The 24,497-nt window shown below is 31.2% G+C and overlaps 1 protein-coding gene across 1 annotated transcript in view; it reads right to left on the bottom strand.

Annotated features, from left to right (window-relative positions):
* Positions 1-21,243, bottom strand: part of LOC117173152 — a 43,077-nt gene extending 21,834 nt beyond the window's left edge. The window contains exons 1-2 of the mRNA XM_033361556.1: positions 21,136-21,243; positions 190-240 (exon numbers count right to left, since the gene is read on the bottom strand). Coding sequence (XP_033217447.1) covers positions 190-240; positions 21,136-21,193 — 109 coding nt within the window. The 5' untranslated portion in view covers positions 21,194-21,243. The remainder of the gene's footprint in view (positions 1-189; positions 241-21,135) is intronic.
* Between the last annotated feature and the right edge of the window lie 3,254 nt (positions 21,244-24,497).

The raw sequence follows: 24,497 nt of genomic DNA on the forward strand, positions 1-24,497 counted from the left end.
TTTGCTTGACACCTTGACAAATGTAATTCCATGTAGAAACATGCGTTTAAATAAAATATTTTACCAAAAAAGTTACCCACGCTTTAACTTGACAGACTGTACTACCAATGTTTATTTTAAAGGCGCGGTTCATTTTCTCTTTTGTTGATGATTAAAAATTTAACTTTAATAAACAAAATAACTGCCTACCTTGACCAGTTCCAGGCTGGCTGCTGCTACCAGCTCCATATGAACTTGTTTCTGTAAAAATAAAATGGAAAGGCATGAATTTTAAAGAGGCGGCAATATTTTGTATTGGCTGTTTCACGTGCAAATTTATTTTCCATTAGGGAGGCTGCGTTATGAACGCGGCCCGCAAATTTGAGCGCCCCTCTGACGCGCGCCTTTTTGGGCTCGCAGTTGGCGCTGGATAATAAATTTATCTCGCACTTCACACTTGGCCATTTTACTTCCCACACGTTTTTGCATAGGAATGTTTAAATAAAAAGTTAAACCAAGTACAACATGCATTTGGTGATTGTGAATTCTCTTTGGTTAAAGCTCCTTCGACTCTAATGAACACATTTAAAAACTACGCATCTTATAAAAAAATAATTTAGAACAGATTTGTCGATCTTATTTTCCTGAGCAACATTTTTCTACTCATTCTTTTCGTATCTTGTGCCATTTTTACAAAAAATTTAATTTCTTTCATGTTATTTTTGACAATTGAAACACAAACTTTCCATCTTCTAGAAAAATTATTTTAAATTATTGACAATAAATGTGTCGGTCTCTTTTGGTTGAGAAACTTTTATTTATTAATTTTTTCAAATCTTGTGTAGGGATAATTCATAAAAATTCGAGGCGATTAAAAAAAATCAAAAAACTTTCAAACAATATGAAAATATGAAAAACTTTATTATAATCACTAACTTCGAAAAAATCTTAGAAAAATTTAATGAAATGCCTACGAACTAAAGGTGAGGTTAGAAGATTTAGAATCCAATAAATAAAAACTTTGATAAATTTGAAAAAATCAAATTAATTAAGTACAATTAGGAAAATTTAGAAGCATTAAAACAGATTAATAAAATTTAAGACGCTTTCAGAGCTCTTAAAAGGATTCAGAGTAAATTAATAAGAACTCAGTGTGAATTAAAAAAATCAAAAAGTTTTTGATTGAATTCACTCTGAATTTTTATCACTACAAATCCTTGAAATCATACTAATTTCTAATTCAACGGGTGACTAATGGCTACCAATTTAGAAAAAATCAAGGTTTGCGAGAAGAATTCGATGAAGTTCATATAAAGTCAAGCTGAACTTAAAAAGCAATCAAGTTTATTGAAAATAAACAAAAAATATGAAAAAAGTCTTTGAGTTTTTAGTTCCAAAATAATTTCAAAAAGTACTTCAAATTCTCTTTAAATCCTTGAAACCCTACCTAATATCTCACTTCTTGTGAAATCTGTTTAAAATTTCTTTATAATTTTTTTAAAGAACCTAAGATATTAAAAATCTCTTCAAATATTTATAAATCTCTCTAATGTTTTTAAAATACTAAATATATATAAAAAAATGTAATTAAAAAATCCATTGAATCAAGTGAAATACTGTCAATGAAGAAGAATTGAACTGAAAAAATCAAAAAAATTCTAAAGGATATACAAAAATTCAGGGTGCATTACAAAAAATAATTTCGCATCTCTTCAAATCTCGGAAACCCTATTTCGTAGGATAAATAAATTTTTTCAAATACACTAAAATACTATAAAAACCCGTGAGATTCTAGGATTTTTCCTTAAATTCTGGAAATTGTATTAAAATTTATTGAAAGCTTGCAAATCCCTTAAAATCATTAAAATCTTCAGAAAACTTATAAAATTACTTGGAGATCATATAAAATATTCATATCTTCTGAAAATATAGAAAAAATGTTGTATTAAAACATTTCAAGTGCTTTAAAGTTTCAAGAATTTCCTGGAATCTTTAGAAATACCTAGGAATATTTGGAAAGGGTTTAAGGCAATTCAGAAATGGGTATACGCATAAACCGAATAGTGATTATCATTTTATAAAGAGACTGAAAAGTAATTCCAGACCAAATTTACTAATAGTGACTTCTTAGCAGCCCATCTTTAAAATAGGGTACTTTACGCACCTGAATTTAAAAAAAGACTGCATCTCCTATTCACCACAGACTACACAGCAGACATTGCGAATCTTCAAATTCAAAACATCTGCGAGCATTTTTAAGATAGTTCGTAAGTAGAGTTCGTCTTTCAATCGTTCCAGCTCTTATTTGGTTAAGATAGGGTTCTGAGGAGCCTATTGCTGATTATCTTAAAAACATTCACTACTTAATAAAATTATTTGATGCACCACTCAGCAAACTAGATAAACTTGAACAAACGTCTTCAAATTTGCACCCACGTTAAAAACAAGCGGTACCTCGTAGGTATCAACAGGATTTCAAAAAGTTGGAAATGAGAGGTGAGCTTTTTGAGTCGGCCAATTCGATGACTGGTTCATATGTACATCCCTCATCTGCAAACTGTGGACTGTTGCCAGACTTTGTATATTCATCTCTTCAAGGAATAGATAAACTAGTAGCTGCTATAACAACGGAGCTATTGTCAGCTATTCCGCTTCTTTTACCCAGTTTCGAAAAAGTTGATCTAAACCCGAACCCGAAAATAATAAGAATAATAACTGCTACCGTTAAAATAATAACAAAAGTAGCGGGGAGTGTTCCTAACAAAATCCGATAAGCAATACTAGCACTTTATTTAATTACGCTTCTGGATTACCATTGATACTAAATAGGTGTTAACATGTTTTCCAACAAGCTTTCCAATGGGATTGTCTCAAAATCACCCTTCACCTCCATTAGTTTCTGGTACACCAAGTTTTAGTTTACCCGGAAGGACCCCATCGGAAAAGAAGTGTTCCCTATCATAAGAAGGTTACAAATTGGCCTTCGAGCCCTGCTACTTTGCTATATTTTATCATTTATTTTGTCGTAACATTGAGTTAATTTTGGTCGAAATTAAATTCGAGTGAGCACGTTGCAAATAGAAACTGTTGAAGAGCAAGGGTTTGGTCCAGATTGGACTGCAGACATCCAGTGAAGTATGTTCAATTTGAAATTATGCATACTTAGGATAGATTAGATTGTTTTTATCTGATTTTTGTTAACCAAAAACAAAAAGCTTTCATTCTAACTGAAATTATTTTGAATATAATAAGAAGAAGGCATTGCTGCTTTCAATAATGTGCAAAATGGCGAATCTTGCCGACGTTTTGTGCTAATTGTAGTTCACTTATTTAGGACTAGGCTTCTTCAAGTTAGCTTGTTCACAAAACATCGACTAGCTTTGTAGTTTTCTACACGATTGAAACCCCAAACACCTCCTTTTTATGCTTTAGGGTGTTCTAGTGTTGACCAGAGTTTATCATAATAGATGATGTAATGGAGTATAATTTGGTGTTGATCACTGGTCCATTTATTAATAATGAATATGAATTTATTTATATGAATATTCATTTATAATGAATTATCGTTAAAGCATTAAATCTATTTTTGAAGATTTTGATTATGTTTAAAGATCACTATACTGCGATAGCGCCAAAAGTCTTCAGACTAGAAGAAAGAGTTACAGCCCCTTTTACTCACACTAAAAGATTTTTTTCCAATTCATAAAACAAAACGGCAAAAATTTACGTGTTTTAGAAGTTGACATTTAACTATGAACAACTCTATTTGTTAACAGTTTGTCTCTGCCTATAAAAACCTGTGGCTTCTCAAATAACTGACTCGACAAGCCGTATTCTTGATAATCTTTGCTAAATGAGATTCCGTGTTTCTGATGACAGGTGGCGCCTCGATATGGCTTTTGATGAACTTCGCTATTCGAAAGCAAAGACGGACGCCAAGGGGAGCGGGAACAACCTATTAAAAATAGCCCGTAATGAAGAGCATCTTTTAATTGTATATCTTCTTTCTTAAATTACCAAGCACTAAAAATTCCACGATTTGAAAAAAACTGTTGAAAAAAAGTAGTTTATCTTTATGATCTACTTGCGTATTCAAAGGCGTCTGGTACCCATTACTAGACATCTTTCTGGTATTTATTTGAATATTTTCAGGTCCATGCAATAAGCACGTTGGGTTGACCGCGAGAGGTTGTCTAAAGAAGTGAATCAGCACCTTATTTGGAAGTTGCAAATTGCAGCCTGTAGTAGACTTAGAAAGTTCCTGGGAAACACTATATTATTTGGATTGGTCGCACTTCCACGGTAACAGGAAAGATTCCTACACATTACCCATTCTTCTGATGTCGCTTCATTATACAACAACACACGTGGAAAGATTCCCAAGAAAGTACTCGACGGAAATTCTACGGAAATTCCGGTAGGAAATATCGCTAAATTTCCATGGAAATACCGCTAAATTTCCATGGAAATTCCACTGACTTACCGCTTAAGAATTGAAGCCTATAATAAACTGAGGGAATTCCTAACAAACACTTTACTATCAGTACCTTTAGCCATGATCGATTCCAGATGTCTCGACCTTCTTCCCACCACATTTCGTTCTTACTAAGTGTTAAAAATAAATTCTGCTTGAAGCAGTTAATTTATAAATTTAAACTGGCCGACACCAACTCATTTTTCTCATGGCTTATCATTTTACATTAACTTCCACGTGCACTAGGTATAGAGAATACATTTTTCTCGACATAACTTGAAAGTTGGTGTATAATGACAACTCATGATGAAAATAGGTGGATTGCAGCCAATGTCTATTCAGAACTCAACTTCTTTAAGCAAGATGCATTCTTCACCCTTTGTGCACTTGGAATTTGTCGTATAATGACAGGACATAAATAAAATGGGTTGGATGCTGCTAATGTTCATTTTAAACGTAACTTCCTCAAGTACAATGTATTTTTCACGCCTGATGCACATGTCATGAGAAAAATTGACTGGTTGCGCCCAGTTTCTATTACTGAAATGGAAGCTTCTAATGTGTCCCTTAAGGGTTTACATTTTTCTTGCACCTTGTTCTTTATTCCTTTACACCCCCCCCCCCACACACACACACATTTACTTGGTGGCGGAAGAGGGACCTACAGTTTAAGTTGGGTTCCGAACCACCAGGAGCAACAGCTTTAAGTACTTAGAGAAAACCTTTTTCTCTAGAGGTACCGGCCCCACGACTGTCCGGAGATGAACAACTCCCTTGCTAGGCTAGTGTTCACCGCATGGGCCGTCGAGGCTCTTATAGAGTGCGAGGCGAGAATCGAACCCGTAAGCCGACGGAGTTGGTCCAAAGCCTACGCTTTAGCCTCCACGACCATCGTCCCACTTTCGCCCAGTTTTTATTAAGAACATAACTTCGTCGAGACAGATGTATTTTTTGGAGTAAGGAGCACTTGGAAGTTGTGGCATAATCACGGGTCATTTGCAAAATGGGTTGGTTGCTGCCAATTTCCATTCAGGAATGATCCTTCTCGAACAGGATGTATTTTTTACACATATTATTATCTTACCTAATCAAATATTAAATACTTAATCGATACCCTTCACTGATAGGCAAACTCTCTGTTGTAGCTACTGATTACGGAATGAGTATTATAGTTGATTGGTACGATGAAAATACATTTGGATTGCTTGTAATTCCTTCGGAGGTAACCAGAGAAAATTAAAAAATATTAATTAGGTTTTGAGGTAAGTATACCCTCGGACCAGGCTGCTCACTCGTTATCAGTGCTTGTGATCCAGCCCAATTAAATTTGTTGGTGATGCTATGGAACACATTTAAAGTCCTTCCGAATGAGCCAAGGAGAATTAAAAGATATTAATTATTACTTGAGATACGTATGATGTTTCTCCAGCTCCCTCACCTCCTACTATTAATTAGGAATTGAGATGAATAGAGTATATAACCAGCCCCCTCCCCTGTTTATGCACTTTCTTAATCAGTTTTTGGTAGTGCGGTGAAGCGCATTGGAAGTTGAGCGGGCTAGGTTTTTAGAACTTAATAGCTTTCTTATTATTTATCCTCTTTACAAGTTTTCGGTTTTGCAATTGTGAGTATTTTGATTAAAATATTGTTTAAAAATTAAATCAGATTATGAGTTCATAATGGGGTTTTTTTACATCAGCGTTACATCAGCGTAGCACCAGCCCTCCTCTACCAGTTTGTATTTTGGTCAAATAACTGACTCTACGATTGAGGCACCGGATTGCAGTAGGCGCAGGAGAGGGGATGCTCACTAAACGCGTTGAATGAGGGAAAAATCAATTTACATCGCAATAATCAACTTGTCGTTTCTCTGTTAATAATTGACGAATCGAGTTAATTTTTGCGTAGAAATATTCCCTAAGTTTTTGCGCTTCTCACAGATATAGTTACTTAGTAAAATTGTTTATTTAAATTATAATTAACAATGAATAAACTAACGCTAGAAAATTATCATTTTAATTTAAAAACGGAATAAAATGATCAATGTCGGCTTCTTCTGTATACATTTGGGAGTACCATATTAAAAATTCAGATAAATAGGTTGATATTTGCGCTATCAATTTGTAGTTAAAAGCTTTCTTATTTTATAGAACTTTAAAAAGCACAACGTAAAAGCGAATAGCTTAAAGGAACACGCAATAAAAAAATGTATGAGTAAAAAGCTAATTTTGTTACACAAAAATATTTATTTTATTTTAAAACATTGTTAAAAACATTGTTAATCAATTCTAACATAAATTTGCGCAGCTTTTTAACTACTTTTAGGAGACAGTCACGCAGCTTTCAAAAATATACACAAAATAAGATTCTTTTTTGTTTTCCCTACTTCTTTGGTTTAGTATTCATTACACTTAAATAATCATTAAAAAAGACTTTCCTTCCTCACTCATAAAATGCTATAGATTTTGCAAATCCTTTTTCCTTACCTGGGTGATACCAAAAGTTTCGGACATCGAGATTTTCTCCAAATCTCCGAAAGTCACAGATTTTTCAATGAAAAAAGTTTCAGGAATTCCATCATAATCGTAGTAAACATCGATGAAACCATTCGGAAAATAATCAATTTTCACTGCTTTACTTATTTTCAAGCCTTTTGGAACTACGAAATGTTTCTTAATTTGTACCTCGAAATCATAAATAATATAATTGTTATTTTCCACCATAAGGAAAGGAGGACTTTTAGAACTTTTTATTAGATCAATATATTCCTTATCAGTCTCTAACGTCTCAACCATTTTTTTTTCGCCCGTAGAGCCCAAAATTCATGTCACATTGACAGTAACAATGCCCCCTAACGGGGTAGAGGTGTTGAATTTCAAGTTGAAGTGTGGATGATAATAATAATAAAAAAACTGCCATAACGTAATTGCGATTCTGACCCCCGCATGCATCTGAAAATAAGAAAATTTTATAAGGGCACACGAGTTCTAATTCCTTCCTTATCACGTACAATAAAAAATTGCTGACTGTGTTTCCTCCCTTTTTGAAAAATTCTTCCATTAAAGGAAACATGTTGCTGCGTTCCGTTCCGTGAACATGGATATTAAAAATAAATAGCCAAATCAACCTTAACTAAAATTGCGCAGAAACTGGTAATTTCGGTAATGGAAGGTTTTATCCAAAATCGAATTCTAAACATAAGTTATTTTCAGATGTTGACAGCATTTTATTTTTTAATTTCGCATGCTCTGAAACTTTTTTTTTGTGTAATTTCGCAGGTTCTTCATTGACTCTACCACATTTTTCGTTCTCGAAACATTCATTACAAATATAAGAGCGTGGAGAGTCAAAACTGATCACGAAATGATTAAAATACTTCGAATAAGTGGATTCTTTTAGTGGAGTACCATTTTTTCCAGTTTCTTTTTTATAATATTTAATCAACATTTCGTACAAATATTTTAATGAAAATCCTGGATTCAAAAATCAATCGCTTTAAATCGTCATTTAACTTGGTGAAATCATGAGTTCCACCACGTTTATCATCGAGGCCGTCCGCGTTTTTGATTTTTTTATGAATCGTTTTAAATTTTCCTCTCTTTACACTGAGAACTTTACCTAAAAAATCTTGGCAAGTTACAGAGTCCGCATTCTCTTTATATTGATAAGGAAAATGATACTCCCAGTGGACAACCGAATCTTCAACGGTATCATCCCTAACTGAATTGGTTTTTTCTCTCACCATGCTATAAAGCATGACATTTTGAGAATTATAATTGCCGAGATCCCAAAATGTGTCGAACAATTTTTCTTGCGTTGAGACTTTATTGGTTTTCCAACACTCTTTTTTACAGCAGGATTTTACAGCTACAAACTTTTTGGCTTCAATAATCTTCCCAGTTGACCTCGAAATATATTTTTTCCCTATAGAAGAGGACATTTTTCTTGAATTTATAACTAATTTTTTTCTCATTGCAAAATAAAGCTTTTAAGAATATATATCTTAAAAGACGTGAAGTCGAATTTTTTTTCTCAATCAGAAGTTTCATTATTAAGCCTGTCTTTAAAAAAATATTTTCATATTTACCTCATATTTACATTTTTTCGCGATGTTGCATTTCCAAGAGTCGTGATTTCTCGATCTTTTTCTCCCAATTTGAGTGGAATTTTGAGACTTCATTTTATTTTATTTTAAGTGGATAACACAACACTCAAATTTAAAAAATCGCGCTTTAGATCAAGATTAACTTTTCAAAAACCAAAGGATACTTTAGAATGATCCAAAAATGCTATTATCCTCTGCCATGGTCAAAAACGACTGACTTACTATGTATTTTTGAGGGCAGTGTTGGTTTGTTTACATTTGATCTTTCACGCTTTTGTTTACACTTTGTTCTAGGAAAGACAAGATTCGCAAATTTATTCTAGTGCATTACCTTAATAAAGAAGGAAATTCTTTTCCAATGGTTATTTCAGTGTAATGAATACAAATGTGTGTGTTAGGATTAATAATAATAATATGAAATAAGAATGAAAATATTAAATATATTTCAAAATAAATATTTTTGCGTAACGAAATTTGCTTTTTACACATACTTTTTTCTATTACATGTTCCTTTAAGCTATTCGTTTTTACGAACATTGATCATTTTAGTCCGTTTTTAAATAAAAATGATAATTTTCTAGCGTTAGTTTATTCGTTGTTAATTATAATTTAAATTAACAATTTTACTAACTAACTATATCTGTGAGAAGCGCACAAACTTAGGGAATATTTCTTCGCAAAAATCAACTCGATTCGTCAATTATGAACAGAAAAACAACAAGTTGATTATTGCGATGTAAATTGATTTTTCACTCGATCAACGCCTCTAGTGAGCATCCCCTCTCCTGCGCCTACTGGGCTAAGACGGGCCGAGCGTAGGGGCAGTTCTGCAATCCCGTGCCTCAAATTCTTGTTTCTGTCTGATAGAGCGCATTTGAAAGTGAAAAAGTTTGGAAAAAGTATTCTCAAAATGCTGATTTTTATTAAAAATCGTACCAAAACTTCGGGGAGGCGAGAAAGCACTCATGTAACTGGTCATAGATATAGTATTGATCAAATCCATAACTCTGTCAAAGACTTAGTGGGGGTGGTAAGGAAACCCAGTAAATTATCGTGGAAATTGTGCTTGTCAAACCCTATAACCTATCAGTAGATAGTGCACTCTATGGAGAATTTTTAGTGGGGGGTTCGCCATGACAGATATTATGGGAAATTATGAGTTGGAAAACTTTAAAAGCCTGTCACAAAAATTGTAAAAAATAACATAGTGTCCTTTGATCTTTATTTATTCCAGGAAAACCTCTCCAAAAATTTTAACAAAGGTTTCTAAATTCGTTGTAAAGTACCTAAGTTTACTCTTCTTACCATAAGTGAAGAGAGGACGTGTAATTGTCACTAAAAGGGTGATTTTATGTACCTATTACAGAGAAGAGCATACTTAAAAATGTAATAAATAATTAAGCATGTCTAGGATGAAAAAAATATTCCTTTAAATTCGTGGGAAATCGGCCATGACAGGTACTATGGGAAATTTGGAGTAGGAATGTGCCGTGACAGGTACTCTGAAGAATTCGGAGTTATGGTTGACCTGTGCCCTAGAAAACTACCAAAATTTTGAAAATTTTTTTGAATTTGAAAATTTTACCAATTTTCAAAAACTTTATCAACTTTACTAATTTTTAAAATTTTACATGTTTTAATCAAGAAAACCTACACGAGTAGATCACAGAAAAAACAGAAGATTAACTTTAGATCGATTTCCGAAGAAAGATTCTCTGCAACAAAAATTAACTTCAAAGAATAAACTTTACGCAAATATTGGTTAAACTTTCTTTTGTTTTTCCATGACAAACACATGTTTTTTTAAGGGCGCGAAAGTTGGCTGAACAGAACTTTATCGCTCTAAAAAATTTCCGGCATCAAATTTTATTCTTAGTTTTTTTCTGTGATACGATGTTTCTGATATATCTGATTTGTATTTTCTGAGAGTTTTACATTTTTTATAGAAAGCTAAAAGTGATTTTTAATGATGGCAACAGTAATGAAAAATTTTTAAAGATAATTTTAATTTAGAGCAATTTTTACCACGTTTCACATTTTTATACAGAGAGACTAGACGAATTGATACGATATTCCTAATATTTTTGACTTACATTTTATTAAATTTGCCCATTTTTCATAAAAGAGTAATTTTCATTTAGGGAAATTTTCTCTATGTAAGACAGATGTATTATCGATTTATTTATTTGGTTTGCAATAAAAAAAAGAGACATTGGTAAAATTTTCCGTGTATCACGAAAAAATTATTTTTTGGCAGTAATAGGCCCCATTTTTTTTATTTTTGGAATATTTTTTTTTGGTAGCAAGATTAAAAATATTGTTCTTCATTTAAATTTTCTCTTGATTGATATATGGAGAGGTCTTCTTGATAAACGCAGAATTTATAATCTAATTTTTATTTTAAAACATTCTGTAAAATCATAAAAAATATATTTGCAATATTCTCACGCATAAAACGAAATTTCATTTGTGTAGTGATATCCCTCTACTATAAATAATCTCAGTTCAAACATTTGTTTGGAAACTTAATGTTTAGGATTGTCTTTAACTTTCTGCTGAGTGGTATTCGGGGAAACATTTGCGCTTTTTATTTGAGCTAAAATTTACAAAAGTAATTTTTATTTGAACATTGTTGACATAAGAAAATATGTTTTAAAATAATTTCCCTTTCTGAAAATGTTGTCACTCCAGTGAAATATTAATGTTATAGAAAGTAGATTCAATTTTAAGATTGATAAGGACACCATTTGTTTCATGCAAAAGTTTCCCTTTGGTAATAGTTTATGCTCGAAATCATTTTTCAGTTTGTATGTATTAAATTGTGTGAGATTTTTCACATTGTTTTCAATTTGGAAATTTTTGGAAAATAATATTGGTTAAAGCAGATACATTTTGAATTTTGAAAGAAGAACTAAGTTGAAACAGTACAACATTATTTAAATGTAGTAAATAATGTTCGGTAATCTTTGTAGCAAGCAGTGAAAGAAGTTAAAATTGTTATTTCATTCATTTTTTTAATAAGTTTGCTTGAGATATTAGGGTTTGATATCAAGTGTCAAGAGGTTTCCTTTAATAAAGTGTTAAATCAATTATATAATAAAGGACTCGTTTAAGCTTTTACAATTATGTTTAATACTAATCATATGTTTGTAAATTTTTCGAATAGTTCATCCGTCCTTTTAAAATGTCTAAAATTTGTAAAGCTCATACAATTTTAAAAAATAGTAAAATTTTGAAAATCAATGAGATTGAAAAATTTTTGAAAATCAATGAGATTGGAAAATTTTAGAAAATAAGTAAATTTGATAAAGTTTTTGAAAATTAGTAAAATTTATAAAATTCAAAAACATTTTTTTCATCATAGACATGCTTGATTATTTATTACATTTTTAAGTATGCTCTTCTCTGTAACACGTACATAAATTCACCCTTTTAGTGTCAGTTACACGGCCCCTCTTCGCTGAAGAAGACCAAACTTAGGTACTTTACAAAGAATTTATAAAAATTTGTTAAAATTTCTGGAGAGGTTTTCCTGGAATAAATAAAGATCAAGGGACACTATGTTATTTTTTACGATTTTTGTGACAGGCTTTTAAAGTTTTCCAACTCCTAATTTCCCATAATATCTGTCATGGCTGATCCCCACCTTCAAATTTCCTTTAACATCTGTCATGGCGGATTCCCCACTCCAAATTTATCATAATATCTGTCGTGGCGGACCCCCCACTCCAAATTTCCAATAATATCTGTCATGGCGGAGAAGTTTGTCTACTCAGGGTCGCCACCAAGGCACATTGAAGAATAGAATACGCCATATTTTTTTGCTTTTTTTGCTAATTTTATGCTCAAGATTAAAATTTCCGCCAAAACTACCTTTCCACGTGAACGTAAGCAGCAGAACATATATATATATGAAAAACCATAAAAAATAATACAACTAAGAAAACACTGTTAGTTGATATTTTTTTGCACCTTTTTAACTCTCCATTAATATACAATCCGTTCGTTAAAAACGACCACTAATACGTACGTGGTTTTTCCGATTTTAAAAGAATTTTGATCACGAGGCGTAGGTGTGTAAGACTTACTGGTAATCTTTTGGAAAACGTAATATATGTCATCAGAGAGCAAAAGGAAATAAAAAAATCTCCACTAATCATTAATCATATTATGATAATTTTTAGTGAGTTTTCATAGGTGGGAGTGCTGAGTGGACGTCCTGCTAGCACCAACGCCCTTTTCTCCGAAGTTTAAAGAGCAAAACAAACTTTGCTTCGCATAAAATTAGCAAAAAAAAAGCAAAAAAATATGGGGTATTCCATTTTTTAATTTTCCTTGGTTGCTATTGTCTTAAATAAATGTTTAGGGACTCATGGAATACAAATAATTTGCACATTAGTGCATTTATTTGTTATAAATCAATTTTATGAACAAATTAGCAAATAGTCTTATTATCAGTAAAAAAAATTCTTTTTACTAAAAGTGCTTTATATTAATGTAGGAATGATGAATAATTACAAGAATAATTCATAAGTCTATAATAACCATTGTTATAAACAATTGTAATTGCAAAATATTAAAATTTCTGATTTTTTCAAATTATAATTTTCTTCAATCACCAAAACGACTTCAGGTATTTCTTAAAATAATAAATACATAATGATATTTGATCAAATATACCAATTTAAATTTTTATAAACAAATTAGATAAACAAATTCAAAATTTTGGCCCTTTCGCATAGAATTTTTTGTTTGCACTAGAAATGTTTTAAGCTGTTGGATGAATGACTGCTAGTCACGAAAATATTAGAAAAGTTAACAATAACAATTGTTATAAGCAATTCTCGTGATAAAATATTTAAATTGAAGGTTTTATCAAATTTTAATGTTCTTTAATCGCTAGAATGGCTACTGATATTCCTGAAAAATGTATCTTTTATAATATTTAGTAAGATATAACAACTTGAATATTTATAAACAATTTACATGAACAAATTCCAAATCTTGGCAGTTTCACTTAGAAAAAGTCGGGGTTCTAATCGCAATAGATTGAGAATAAATCATAACACTACATGCTAACATTCACTCAATCCCGTGCAGAAATTGCCAAATGTTTGCCTTATTTCTGATTTGGGCCAGATCGGGCACACAATTTTGTGGTTGGTAAATTTGGACCCCTCTAGAACCCGGCTTAACAGCCAAGCTTGCGAGTAGCTGGTACTCCATTAATTTCGGGGACTAAAGTGAGTTGACTCCAAATCGCCCAAGTTTCAACGTAAAGTATCAAGCGTCAAAAATGCTTCAATTATTATTTGTAAAAGTCATAAAATATTTGGGAAAAAATGCCAAAAGTGAGCACAAGACGATTGCGTATGTATAGTATACGTCAAAACATTCCTGAATTACGTGTTGAAGACTATAATAAGTAAATTTATTAAGAATGTTAAGATGAAACCTAACCTTGAAATGAGGTTATTTATTTATAAGAAATGTAGCAAAAGTAGTATTTCATTTGTTAAATGTGAAAACGAATTAGATCAACAATGACTTCATAAAAATATTTATTTTCATGTATTTTTAGGTGATTTGATACAATCAAAATGTAAATACAACCTTCTTATTTATATTTGCTTTTGTAAAAATAACTTAAAGAGCTTATTTCAAAATAACTTTTTACAATTAAGTTAAATATAGAAATTGAAAGCAGCTTCAATTTAGAAATTAAAATCAAAAATATATTGCAAAATACTTTAATGATTTATCACACACAAATGCTGACTCTTATATTGCGTCATTTGACTTTTTCCGTTTGCTCGAAAAAAAAAGTGTCTGACATACTCCAATTCTTTCATATTCTCAAATTTCAGTTAAGGAGGTGATATATTCGATTTTAATATTATTTTATTTAACTATCCCTTTTAATTAAGAATAAGAAAAATAAATTAATATGGTTCCGATCGGGGCCAGGCATGGTTATCTCTGGGCGCAGCGCTTGGGCCCCGATCGGGCATCGCGTTTCATTTCGAGTCTGGCCCCATCTAGATAGCCTAATTTGGGCCAAACTGTGCCCGATTTGGCCTCGATCAGATCCATATTGGAATTTCTGCACGGGATATAAAATCTGTTGACAATTATCCACCGACTGGATAGGTAAACCCCTAAATTTGCAAATATTCATATCAGAAAACGGGATTGGCAATGAATGCAGAAAAACAAGTACTTTTTCATAAATTTCAGAATCTTGAATTATTTCTTCTTTTGTAACTGATATATAGATCCGAACTCACTAACAGTTTGTGTGCTAAATCAGTGGTAGTAGCAACACGAGAAAACTTGCGTAAATTGAACTCTCAAATATTCCTGTAGTCTTTATTCCGAGCTTCACCTTCTTCCTCAGAAAACTGTCCAATTGGTAATGGAAAATGTTTCATAACATCAGCTCCATGCAATAATATCTCATGGACAGTTACAGGCCTCAGGGTCATTTCAGGGTCTGCAAAAAACTTTCTTGCGGTATTCCCGTCATTGGATGTTCCAAAACCTTGTTTTACTGCATCTTTTACCAATCCGGTTTTCTGATGAAAAGCTTTGCAAATTCGAGTCCTTGCCTTCTTTTGCAAATTTTTATGTACATCCGTATCTACTCACCATTTCTTAAAATCGAGTCGGTAGGCTATATATAAAAGATTTTCCATAAAGTGAATCCTAGCATGTAGTGTTGATAATCCATAATTATATGATTTGATATCTATAACTTTGCCTTTGACTCTAACTAAGTTATTCATCTCTTTAGGTGTAGCTTGACAAATGTAGCAAGTCATAGATGCTAAGGTTCCACAAAGAGCCTGGCAAACTTTTTGGTCGAGGATCGTCAACATCATATCAGTTTTGATCATAAAAGTACCGGAATCGTTCTTTATTATTGTGGGCTTCATTTTATTAATTTCTTTTTGAAGTGATGATATTACTGAATAGGTTTTTTCTGAGGTTCCTTTTGCGAATTCATATAGTATTGGCCTGCAATATGATGTTGACGATTAATTAGGATTTTGTCATACTACAGAATTGACAAAATTTTCTAAGTAAAGTCGCAGTGGTACCATTGAAACCGTGAAGATTCTATTATCCGCCATATCTGGATCACGCTTCTTTTGCTTGTAACTGCTTTGGCTTGAAGAACCATTACGACCGTATTTCACAATTAACTTGAAGTTATGAGGTTTCCTTATATCCGTAAATGGAAGAGAAATATCACGATTTTTAAAAATCCGAGATATCGTATGATCTAATAAAGATTTTAAACCGATTGTAAAACCCTTTTCTGTTACCTTAATCGTACCTGCATAACATTCTTCGTTAGCTTTTGCCAAATTGTCGTATGCTGGATAAATGTCAGCATTTCTCTTTTTTGCCTAGTGTTTCCTAGTTTCCTCTAGTGACGCCAAAGCTTCTTCTGATGCGTAAGGAATCGGAAAATCATTTATATTTTTATCGGAAGGTAAAATCGAATTAATGAATTCTGATAGTTTCTTCCTATCACATAGATTTAGCGAGCGTAAAAAGCCTCCCTTATTTCGAGGTCAGTATATTTTTCACGTGTACCGATTGATTTCCTTCGTTTTGTTGAAGTAGAACATTCTGCGAAGTCACCTGAGTTGGGCCTTCTACATTTCATTACTTTCAGGTAGAAATTCGACGATAAAATATGTGTTCAACTAACCTTTAAATTTGTGGTCAAAACAAGCTTTACTAAATGCTGAACTCTGCCATTTTCTTTTAAAATGAAGGATAAAATCATGATTCAATTTGTTTTTAACGTTTTCCAGATGTTAATTGCTTAAACTACATTCTCTTTTTTAATACTGTGCCAAATCTTCCACAACTTCATTGGAATTAGAAATCAAACAATCGGATAGGGTCTTTTCGAGAACTTTTAATGCATCCATTTTGTCTTAATGGAACACCATTTATTGGACAAATATTACACCCAAAAATTCTTTTTTACAATTGGCTCAAATTATTTAGTACTCACATCTATTATTAACACGAAACCGCAGAATTAGAAAACAAAACAAACAAACAAAACAAATATAATGTAATGTAGAAAAGAATACAACTGTGAAAAGAAAATTCTTAGTACAATACACATATTTCTGAAAGGGAATATTGAAAAAAGTGAAAGTCATTTAAACAAAAGATAACTCTGAATACCATGGCTACGGAAAAGAATTCTATTTTTAAATTATTCATTTGAAGGAACCAGATTTTTTTCTACGTGAAATTGACAACATTTGCAATTTATTTATCTAAATTGTTTATAAATATTTAAGTTGTTGTATTTTACTCAATATTATAAAAGATAAATTTTTCAGGAATATCAGTAGCCATTCTAGCGATTAAAGAAAATTAAAATTTGATAAAACCTTAAATTTGAATATTTTATCACGAGAATTATTTATAACAATTGTTATTGTTAACTTTTCTAATATTTTCATGACTAGTAGTCATTCATCCAATAGCTTAAAACATTTCCAGTGGAAAAAAAACTCTATGCGAAAGGGCCAAGATTTTGAATTTGGTTATCTAATTTGTTTATAAAAATTCAAATTGTTATATTTTATCAAATATTATTAAATATTTATTATTTGAAGAAATCCCTGAAGTCATTCTGGTGATTAAAGGAAATTATAATTTGAACACATCTGAAATTTTAATATTTTGGCATAAGAATTATTTATAACAATGGTTATTATAAACTTTCAAATTATCTTGTAATTATATATCATCCCTACATTAATACGAAGCACTTTTAGTTTACAGATAATTTTTTTTACCGAGAACAAAACTATTTGCTAATTAGTTCACGAAATTTGTTTATAACAAATAAATGGACTAATGAGCAAATAATGTGTATTCTATAAGTCCCTATACATTCATTTAATAGACTATAAAGTTTACCTTATCAGTTATTAGAGCGTAAAAAATTTTGATGCAAAAAATTTAAGTTTTTCCATACTTTGAGTGAAAAAATTATTAATAAACAAGGAGAAGAGAAAAAAGTTCAGAGCGTCAAGCGCTTTAGAATTGAGTGAACTTTAATTTTAAAAAAATAAAATAAAAATCGCACCAAAATTGAAGGCTCTGGAAATTTTTGAACGTAATTCGTCACAGAAATGTTTGTCAAAATCTTAACCTATTTCCAATACTTCGTAGGGATGGAAAGGCACTTTTGTGAATTATCGCGGAAATTATGCTGGTGAAAGCCCTACCCTATTCCAGAACTTTGATATTTATTATATTTATGATACCAAAACTTACTTTTTTATATTCTTCTTGCTCGAAATAACTTTCTTAACCACTTCATATACATTATTTTAATTTATGAAATTTTTTGAAAATGGTTAAATTATGAAAGAAAAAATTTTTGAAGTGTGAATATTAATATTATTATAGGGACGATTATATACAGGGTGTCAAAAATTTTCCGGGACAGCCTAAAAAATCCTTAGGTACCATTTTTTTGGGGAAGGTTGGGGTCATTCTTGAATTTGCGTTCAACGAGGAATGCAGTGGTGATCTTAGTTTTGACCTTGACTATGACCTTCACGGTTATTTCAAGGTCAACTTTATTTGTGCTAATGGAATGGCCTATTTTTTACACCGGCAGTCGAAAGAGCGGAAAATTTTACGTTAAAAAGTGTTGTCAGGTCATAGGTAAGGTTTGACCTTGATGGATATATCAAGGTCACACCTGAACTATGGCCTGACTACACTTTTTGAAGTGAAATTTGCCGTTCTTTCAATTTCTGATGTCAATCAAAATCGTTTCAATTAAATAACAATGAGTGACCTTGATATGACCTTGATATTCATGGTCAAGGTCACTTAATGTTCATTATTCAATGTACATTGCTTAAGTAAGTAATTAGGGTAAGAGGATGATTTTCAGAAGCTAGCTTGCGAAAAAATGTTTAGATCATATTGAAGTTTAAATGACCTTGATACGTCCATCAAGGCCACACCTTACCTATGTCCTGAGTACACTTTTCAACGTAAAATTTTCCGCTTTTTCGATTGCCAATGTCAAAAAAGGGCTAATCCATTTTAAAAAACAAAGGTGACCTTCAAATAACCATGAAGGTGATAGTCAAGGTCAAAACTAAGGTCACCACTGGATTCCTTGTTGAAAGGTTGTTCAAGAATGACCTCAACCTTCTCCAAAAAAGTATACTTAAGAATTTATTAGGCTGTCCCGGGACTTTTTGGACACCCTGCATAATCTCATTGTAAAATATTTTAATTAATATTTTTTAAACTGATTTTTAATTGCGAAACGTAGTCTTTTCTACATCTTTGTTTTTTAAATTTGGCAGTTATGACCCCTAAGAGACGTTGAAAAGGGGTAAGACTTGACCTACCTTATTATAATTAAGGAATTTAAAACTAAAATTGTCAAATAAATTTTTATTATTATTAAGTGGCATAGCGCCTAAAAAAATAATAATATTAAAAACAAATTCACTTATTTTATATTTCTCTTCTTCCGGAAGGGTTGCATCACAAGTCACGTTTTAAAAAAATAATAAAGATACAAATGTAGCTAGAATAGCGTGGTAATAAATAATTTTTATTTTATAGAAAAAAGCAAATCTACTAACAAAATATTCTACCTCATGTACTTAGTTTTATTTTTTTATATTATTTTGATATTTTGATATAGTTATTTCGATGATAAAAAGTTCATATAATTGGCCAAATTTTTGTACACTATAATATAAAATCGATAAAATTGTTTTCAAATTCATAGTTGTGGCAACTTTAGAGATATATTTAGAACTTTTTTACGAGAATAATAACTTGGTAAGTTTCTTAAATAATATTAAATGTTAACTGTTTTTCGTAAAAATATAAAAAATATTTTTCTGCTTCAAATTCATATTTTGATGTCGAAAATTCAACCGAAATATTTTTGGATTAAATCTGGACTATTTCTTTAAACTTTGTCTTTTTGATTTAAAAAGTAATCTATTTTGGTAGAACTTCCATCTTTTTTGGATAAAATTGCACGTTTTTGGTTGAAAATTCAACTGTTCTGTAGAAATTTTTTTTCTGTTTTAAACTTATATTTTGATGTTCAAAACTCACTGAAATCTTTTTTTGACGAAAATGACATTTTTGTACCAATTTTTTTTTAAATTTAAAAATGTAAAAATTTGATTAAAAATTAATCTTCGTCGCTCAAAGATTTAATTATTTTTATATTTTATATTTTTTTTTCGTACCTTGTATCATTTTCCAACAAATTTTATTTCTTATTTAATTTTGCACGATAAAAACTAAAACTACAAATCCTATAACAAAATTATTTATGACAAATTCGGATTAGTTTTCACTCTTTTTTAAAGAGCAACTTTTGTCTATTCATTGTTTTTGTAACTTCTGTCGTTTCTCCAAACATTTAATTTTCATTATTTTCTTTTTTCGTTGAAAATGAAACTATAAGAAGTTTAAAAATTCATTAAATATTAAAATATTTGTTTGGAAATTCAGTTATTTTGTTAGAAATTATTAATCTTTTGTACAAAATTAATTATTTTAGTTCACTATAAGTTTTTTCATAAAAAACTAATTTTTTTAACTAAAAATTCAACTAAATTTGTTTCCGAAATCTCTTCTTTTATAGGTGTTAAACCTTTTTAAAGGAAATTCATTTGTTTGACTGAAAATAGCGCTATTACGTTCAAACTTTCTTTCATTTGATTAAAAACTTATTTCTGTATTTAAAAATTAAGCTATTCTATTTTTCGCTGTAAATTCATTTTTTTAAATTTAAAATTCATCTATTATGTTCCAAATTTGTATATTTTGGTAAAAAAAACTTATTAATTTACTTATTAATTTATTTAAGAAGGTTTATCTCCTTGATTGAGAGTTTAAGTATTTTGTTAAAAATTAATTTTTCTTGTGTAAAATTCACATTCTTGGTCGCAAATTCAATTTCTGCAGGGAAAGTTTATTTTTTTAAGGTTCAAGAATTTAGGTGATCATTTTTTACTCTCATTCTTGTAAAATTTTTATTTATTGAAAATTCGTTTTTCGATTTTGAAATTAAAATTCTTTTAATGAAATATGATGTTTTTTGGTTTAAATATCAATTAGAGTTTTTTGTTGAAAATTTAATTAATTCGTCGCAAATTCCAGTATTCTGGTGATAAGTCATTTTTTATAGTAGCAAATATTTTTTTAATAAATAAATACATTTAAAAATTTTACAATTCTATCCTAAATATTGTTTTATTCCGTTTATAAAAGATCTAACGATAAAAATATTAATTGATTAATACGCTGGTATTTTAATGTTAATGGTTTGGGAAAATGAGAAATTCGTCCGGGAAAAATAAGGGAATTTTTAAAATGATGTTTTCACTCTGCATAGCATATGCGTGACTCCGGAAGTGAGCCTCACGGTCATATGCGAAAAATATGGTAAAAATTACAATGAAAATTTATAATAAAATCCAAATATTAATTAAAATTTTTAAATCAATTATTAAATCATCTGAAGTATTTTACTCACCAGCAGAGCGAAAGTAAAATACTGAAGTTATCACCACAATAGGAATGGTGGTCCTCATCCTCCCAAAATAGAAAAGGCAATGTCTTGAAGAATTCTGCAAGATTGAAGGTTGAAATCTGAAGATTGAAGATTCAAGATTGAAGATTGAAGATTGAAGATTGAAGATTGAAGATTGAAGATTGAAGATTGATGATTGATGATTGAAGATTGAAGATTGAAGATTGAAGATTGAAGATTGAAGATTGAAGATTGAAGATTGAAGATTGAAGTTTGAAGAGTGAAAATTGAAGATTGAAGATTGAAGAGTGAAAATTGAAGATTGAAGAGTGAGAATTTAAGATTAAAGATTGAAGATTGAAGATTGAAAATTAAAGATTGAAGATTGAAACTGATGGTAAGTCAAACAATCGTAGCGCATACCAGCCTATATACCGAGTTCGTTATCTATTTTCTTCCACGCCGTCGTAAATAGTTAAAAGAGGCATGGAATAAGGTACATAATCTTTCTATCGTTTCCGTAAACTTTTTTCATGTACGTGGAATATTTCCCCATCTTAATGAAAGAATGAATTTTTGAATACTGCGTACACTTCTGGGAAATTCTTGAAATAACAAGGAAGAATAGTTTGTCGCGTTCTGTAGAAAATCTTATTTGATTTGAGAACGTTGCACAAGATTTACAGAAGCTTCCTTATTGTCGCAAGAAACTTGCTTTAACCTTAACATCAATGACCCAGTTTATTCTACTTACATAGAATTTTCTAAAATTGGCAGACATCGTACTTTTAGTGTTTTTTTCTAAACATTTGTACAAACATCCATATTAAATTTGGAACTATTTCCGTATGAAATATCCATCAAGCCAAAATTAAATTCGAATTTTTGAATTTGATGTAAATTTTCTATAAGCCTCCATTGACCGCATTCTCAGCACTATTAAAAATTAATGTTTACTTATTTATTATTTAGTTAATAAACTTAATTAATTTTCTGCCGGAGCCAAAACTATTGTTGATATATAGTACATAACGCGCGTATTAATGGAATTCACAGAATTAATAGATTCAACGAATTTACGGAATCTAATTAATTCACGGAATTCACTGAATGTACGAAATTCAAGGAATTCACGAGATTTACGAAATATATGGATTTCATGAAATTCATGGAATTTACCGAATTAACGGAATTCACATAATTCATGGAATTCCCGAAATTAATATAAATCACATGATTCATGGAATTCCCGGAATTAATGGAATTCACATAATTCACGAAATTCAGGGAATTAATGGAATTCTATAAATTTGTGGAATTCGCCAGATTCATGGAAGTCACTGAATTTAAAGAATTTACGGACTTTAAGTAATTCACCAGATTCACGAAATGCATGGAATTTACAAAATTTACGGAATTTAAGCAGTTCACCGATTTCAACGAATTCATGAAATTCAAGGAATTTGTGTTATTCATGAAATTCACGAAACTCAAGGAATTCATGAAACTCAAATAATTCGTTGAATTCAATAAACACAGGATACATAGAATTCCTGGACTTCTGCGAATTCCATCAATCAATTGAATTCCGTAAATTCTATCATTTTCGTAAATTCCGTGAATTTCAGAAATGAAGCGAACTCTAAGAATTCTATAAATTCCTTGAATACCATGAATTCCATGAATTCCATAAATTCCACTAATTTCCCTAATCCAGTAAGTTTCCTGATATCAGTGAATTCCTTGAATTACATGAATTCCGTGAATGCCGCCAGCTCCTTAAATTCTTTTAATTGTGTGAATTCCGTTGAAATCCGCGAATTTCTTCAATTCCATAAATTTCGTGAATTCCATGAATTCCGCGGTTTCAGTGAATTCGTTGAACTTCATGAACTCCTTGATATAAAAATTGATACAAAAGATAAAATGTGGGCCCAAAATTCGCCAAGTGGCTGCTAAGAAAACCATTAAATTCTCCTGTTCTCTTTTGCTGTATATGCGCGCACACATAAACATAAGTTGGTAAAAAAATCTTCAAATTTTTTTTGTATAATTTGCATCTTTTTTTTCCTGTATGTATTTATTAGATTATTGTATAGGCGCCTCCGAACCGGTCCACGACTTACATATTCCAAGCCCGGCCACACTGATAGTAGAAACACAATTGACCAATCCTAGTATGATAACATCCGCTAACCAAATAGAATGAACCACACTAACATCAACAACAACCTCCGATATGACCCCCGCCAGAGCAAGCTCAACTGCGTCTATCAGAACATCTGCATTTGCGTCTGGGGTCTAAGCTTCTAAAGTTTCTTTCAATTATGAAATTTTTTTAGGATTCCAACACCGTTCACAATCCTTAATGAACTGGACCCATCGAATAACGGTTTTCTCATTATTGGACAGGAATTGCGCGCTACGTTAGATTTTCCAAAAAATTAGCGAAGTTTCAAACCATTTTACAACAACGCGCGATTATGAAGAAACTACCCCAAAGAAGATTTACTCAGGCGCAACACCAAAGAAACTAATTTATAGGAAAATGTTGAGTCATAATTCTAGGTCGAATCGAATAACGATACGGTCTTTGATAATAAATCCCGATATCATAAAAGAAAACAACGTTTCAGTCGATATGCTACCTACACCTAATAATATGCGAACCAAGCCCCACCTTGCCTTAATCGAAATAATGGAGATCCAAATAGTTTATTAAGAAAAATAGGTTTTGTTTTAGTAAAAAAAAGGAGTTCGCTTATGAACAAAATGAATTATCTGTGGAGAGGTAGTGTATAGTGGAATATGGAGACACAAAGGGAAAGTTCTTCTGATAGGGAAAGAACTCATAACACAACGTCATGCACAACGCGTAGACAGGATAATGTAGATATAGAAAGAATCATTTTTAGTTAGAAAATAGTGTTCGATGGTAAGAATAAAATTAGTCTGCTTGACAGAATAGCGCAAAAGTGGTTCGGAAACCACTAACAAGAATTTTACAATTGGCGTAAATTCAAAAAAGAATTCCGTTTCCTATTTGGCGATGAATATTTCGAAAGATACGTAAAAGAGCAAATTAATACTCGTACACCAGGCAAAGACGAAGCGATAGACGAATACTTAAAAAATATTCAAAGTCTAATCGCAAAACTCAACAATGAAATCATACTAGGCGAGCAACTCGACTGGGTTCACAGAGGATTGCAACCACAATATCATAAAGTTATTTGTTTGTGCTACTTTCGTTTTTTCCAAGAATTGTCGACAATAATAAAAAGCCGGACCCTAAAAAAATACTGGAAACGCAAAGGGCATCGGTTCAAAGTCGACCTTATCGGAAGGTTCTAAGCAAGAGGGTG

The sequence above is a fragment of the Belonocnema kinseyi genome, chromosome 5, assembly GCF_010883055.1.
Source record: "Belonocnema kinseyi isolate 2016_QV_RU_SX_M_011 chromosome 5, B_treatae_v1, whole genome shotgun sequence".
Classification (NCBI taxonomy): Eukaryota; Metazoa; Arthropoda; class Insecta; order Hymenoptera; family Cynipidae; genus Belonocnema; species Belonocnema kinseyi.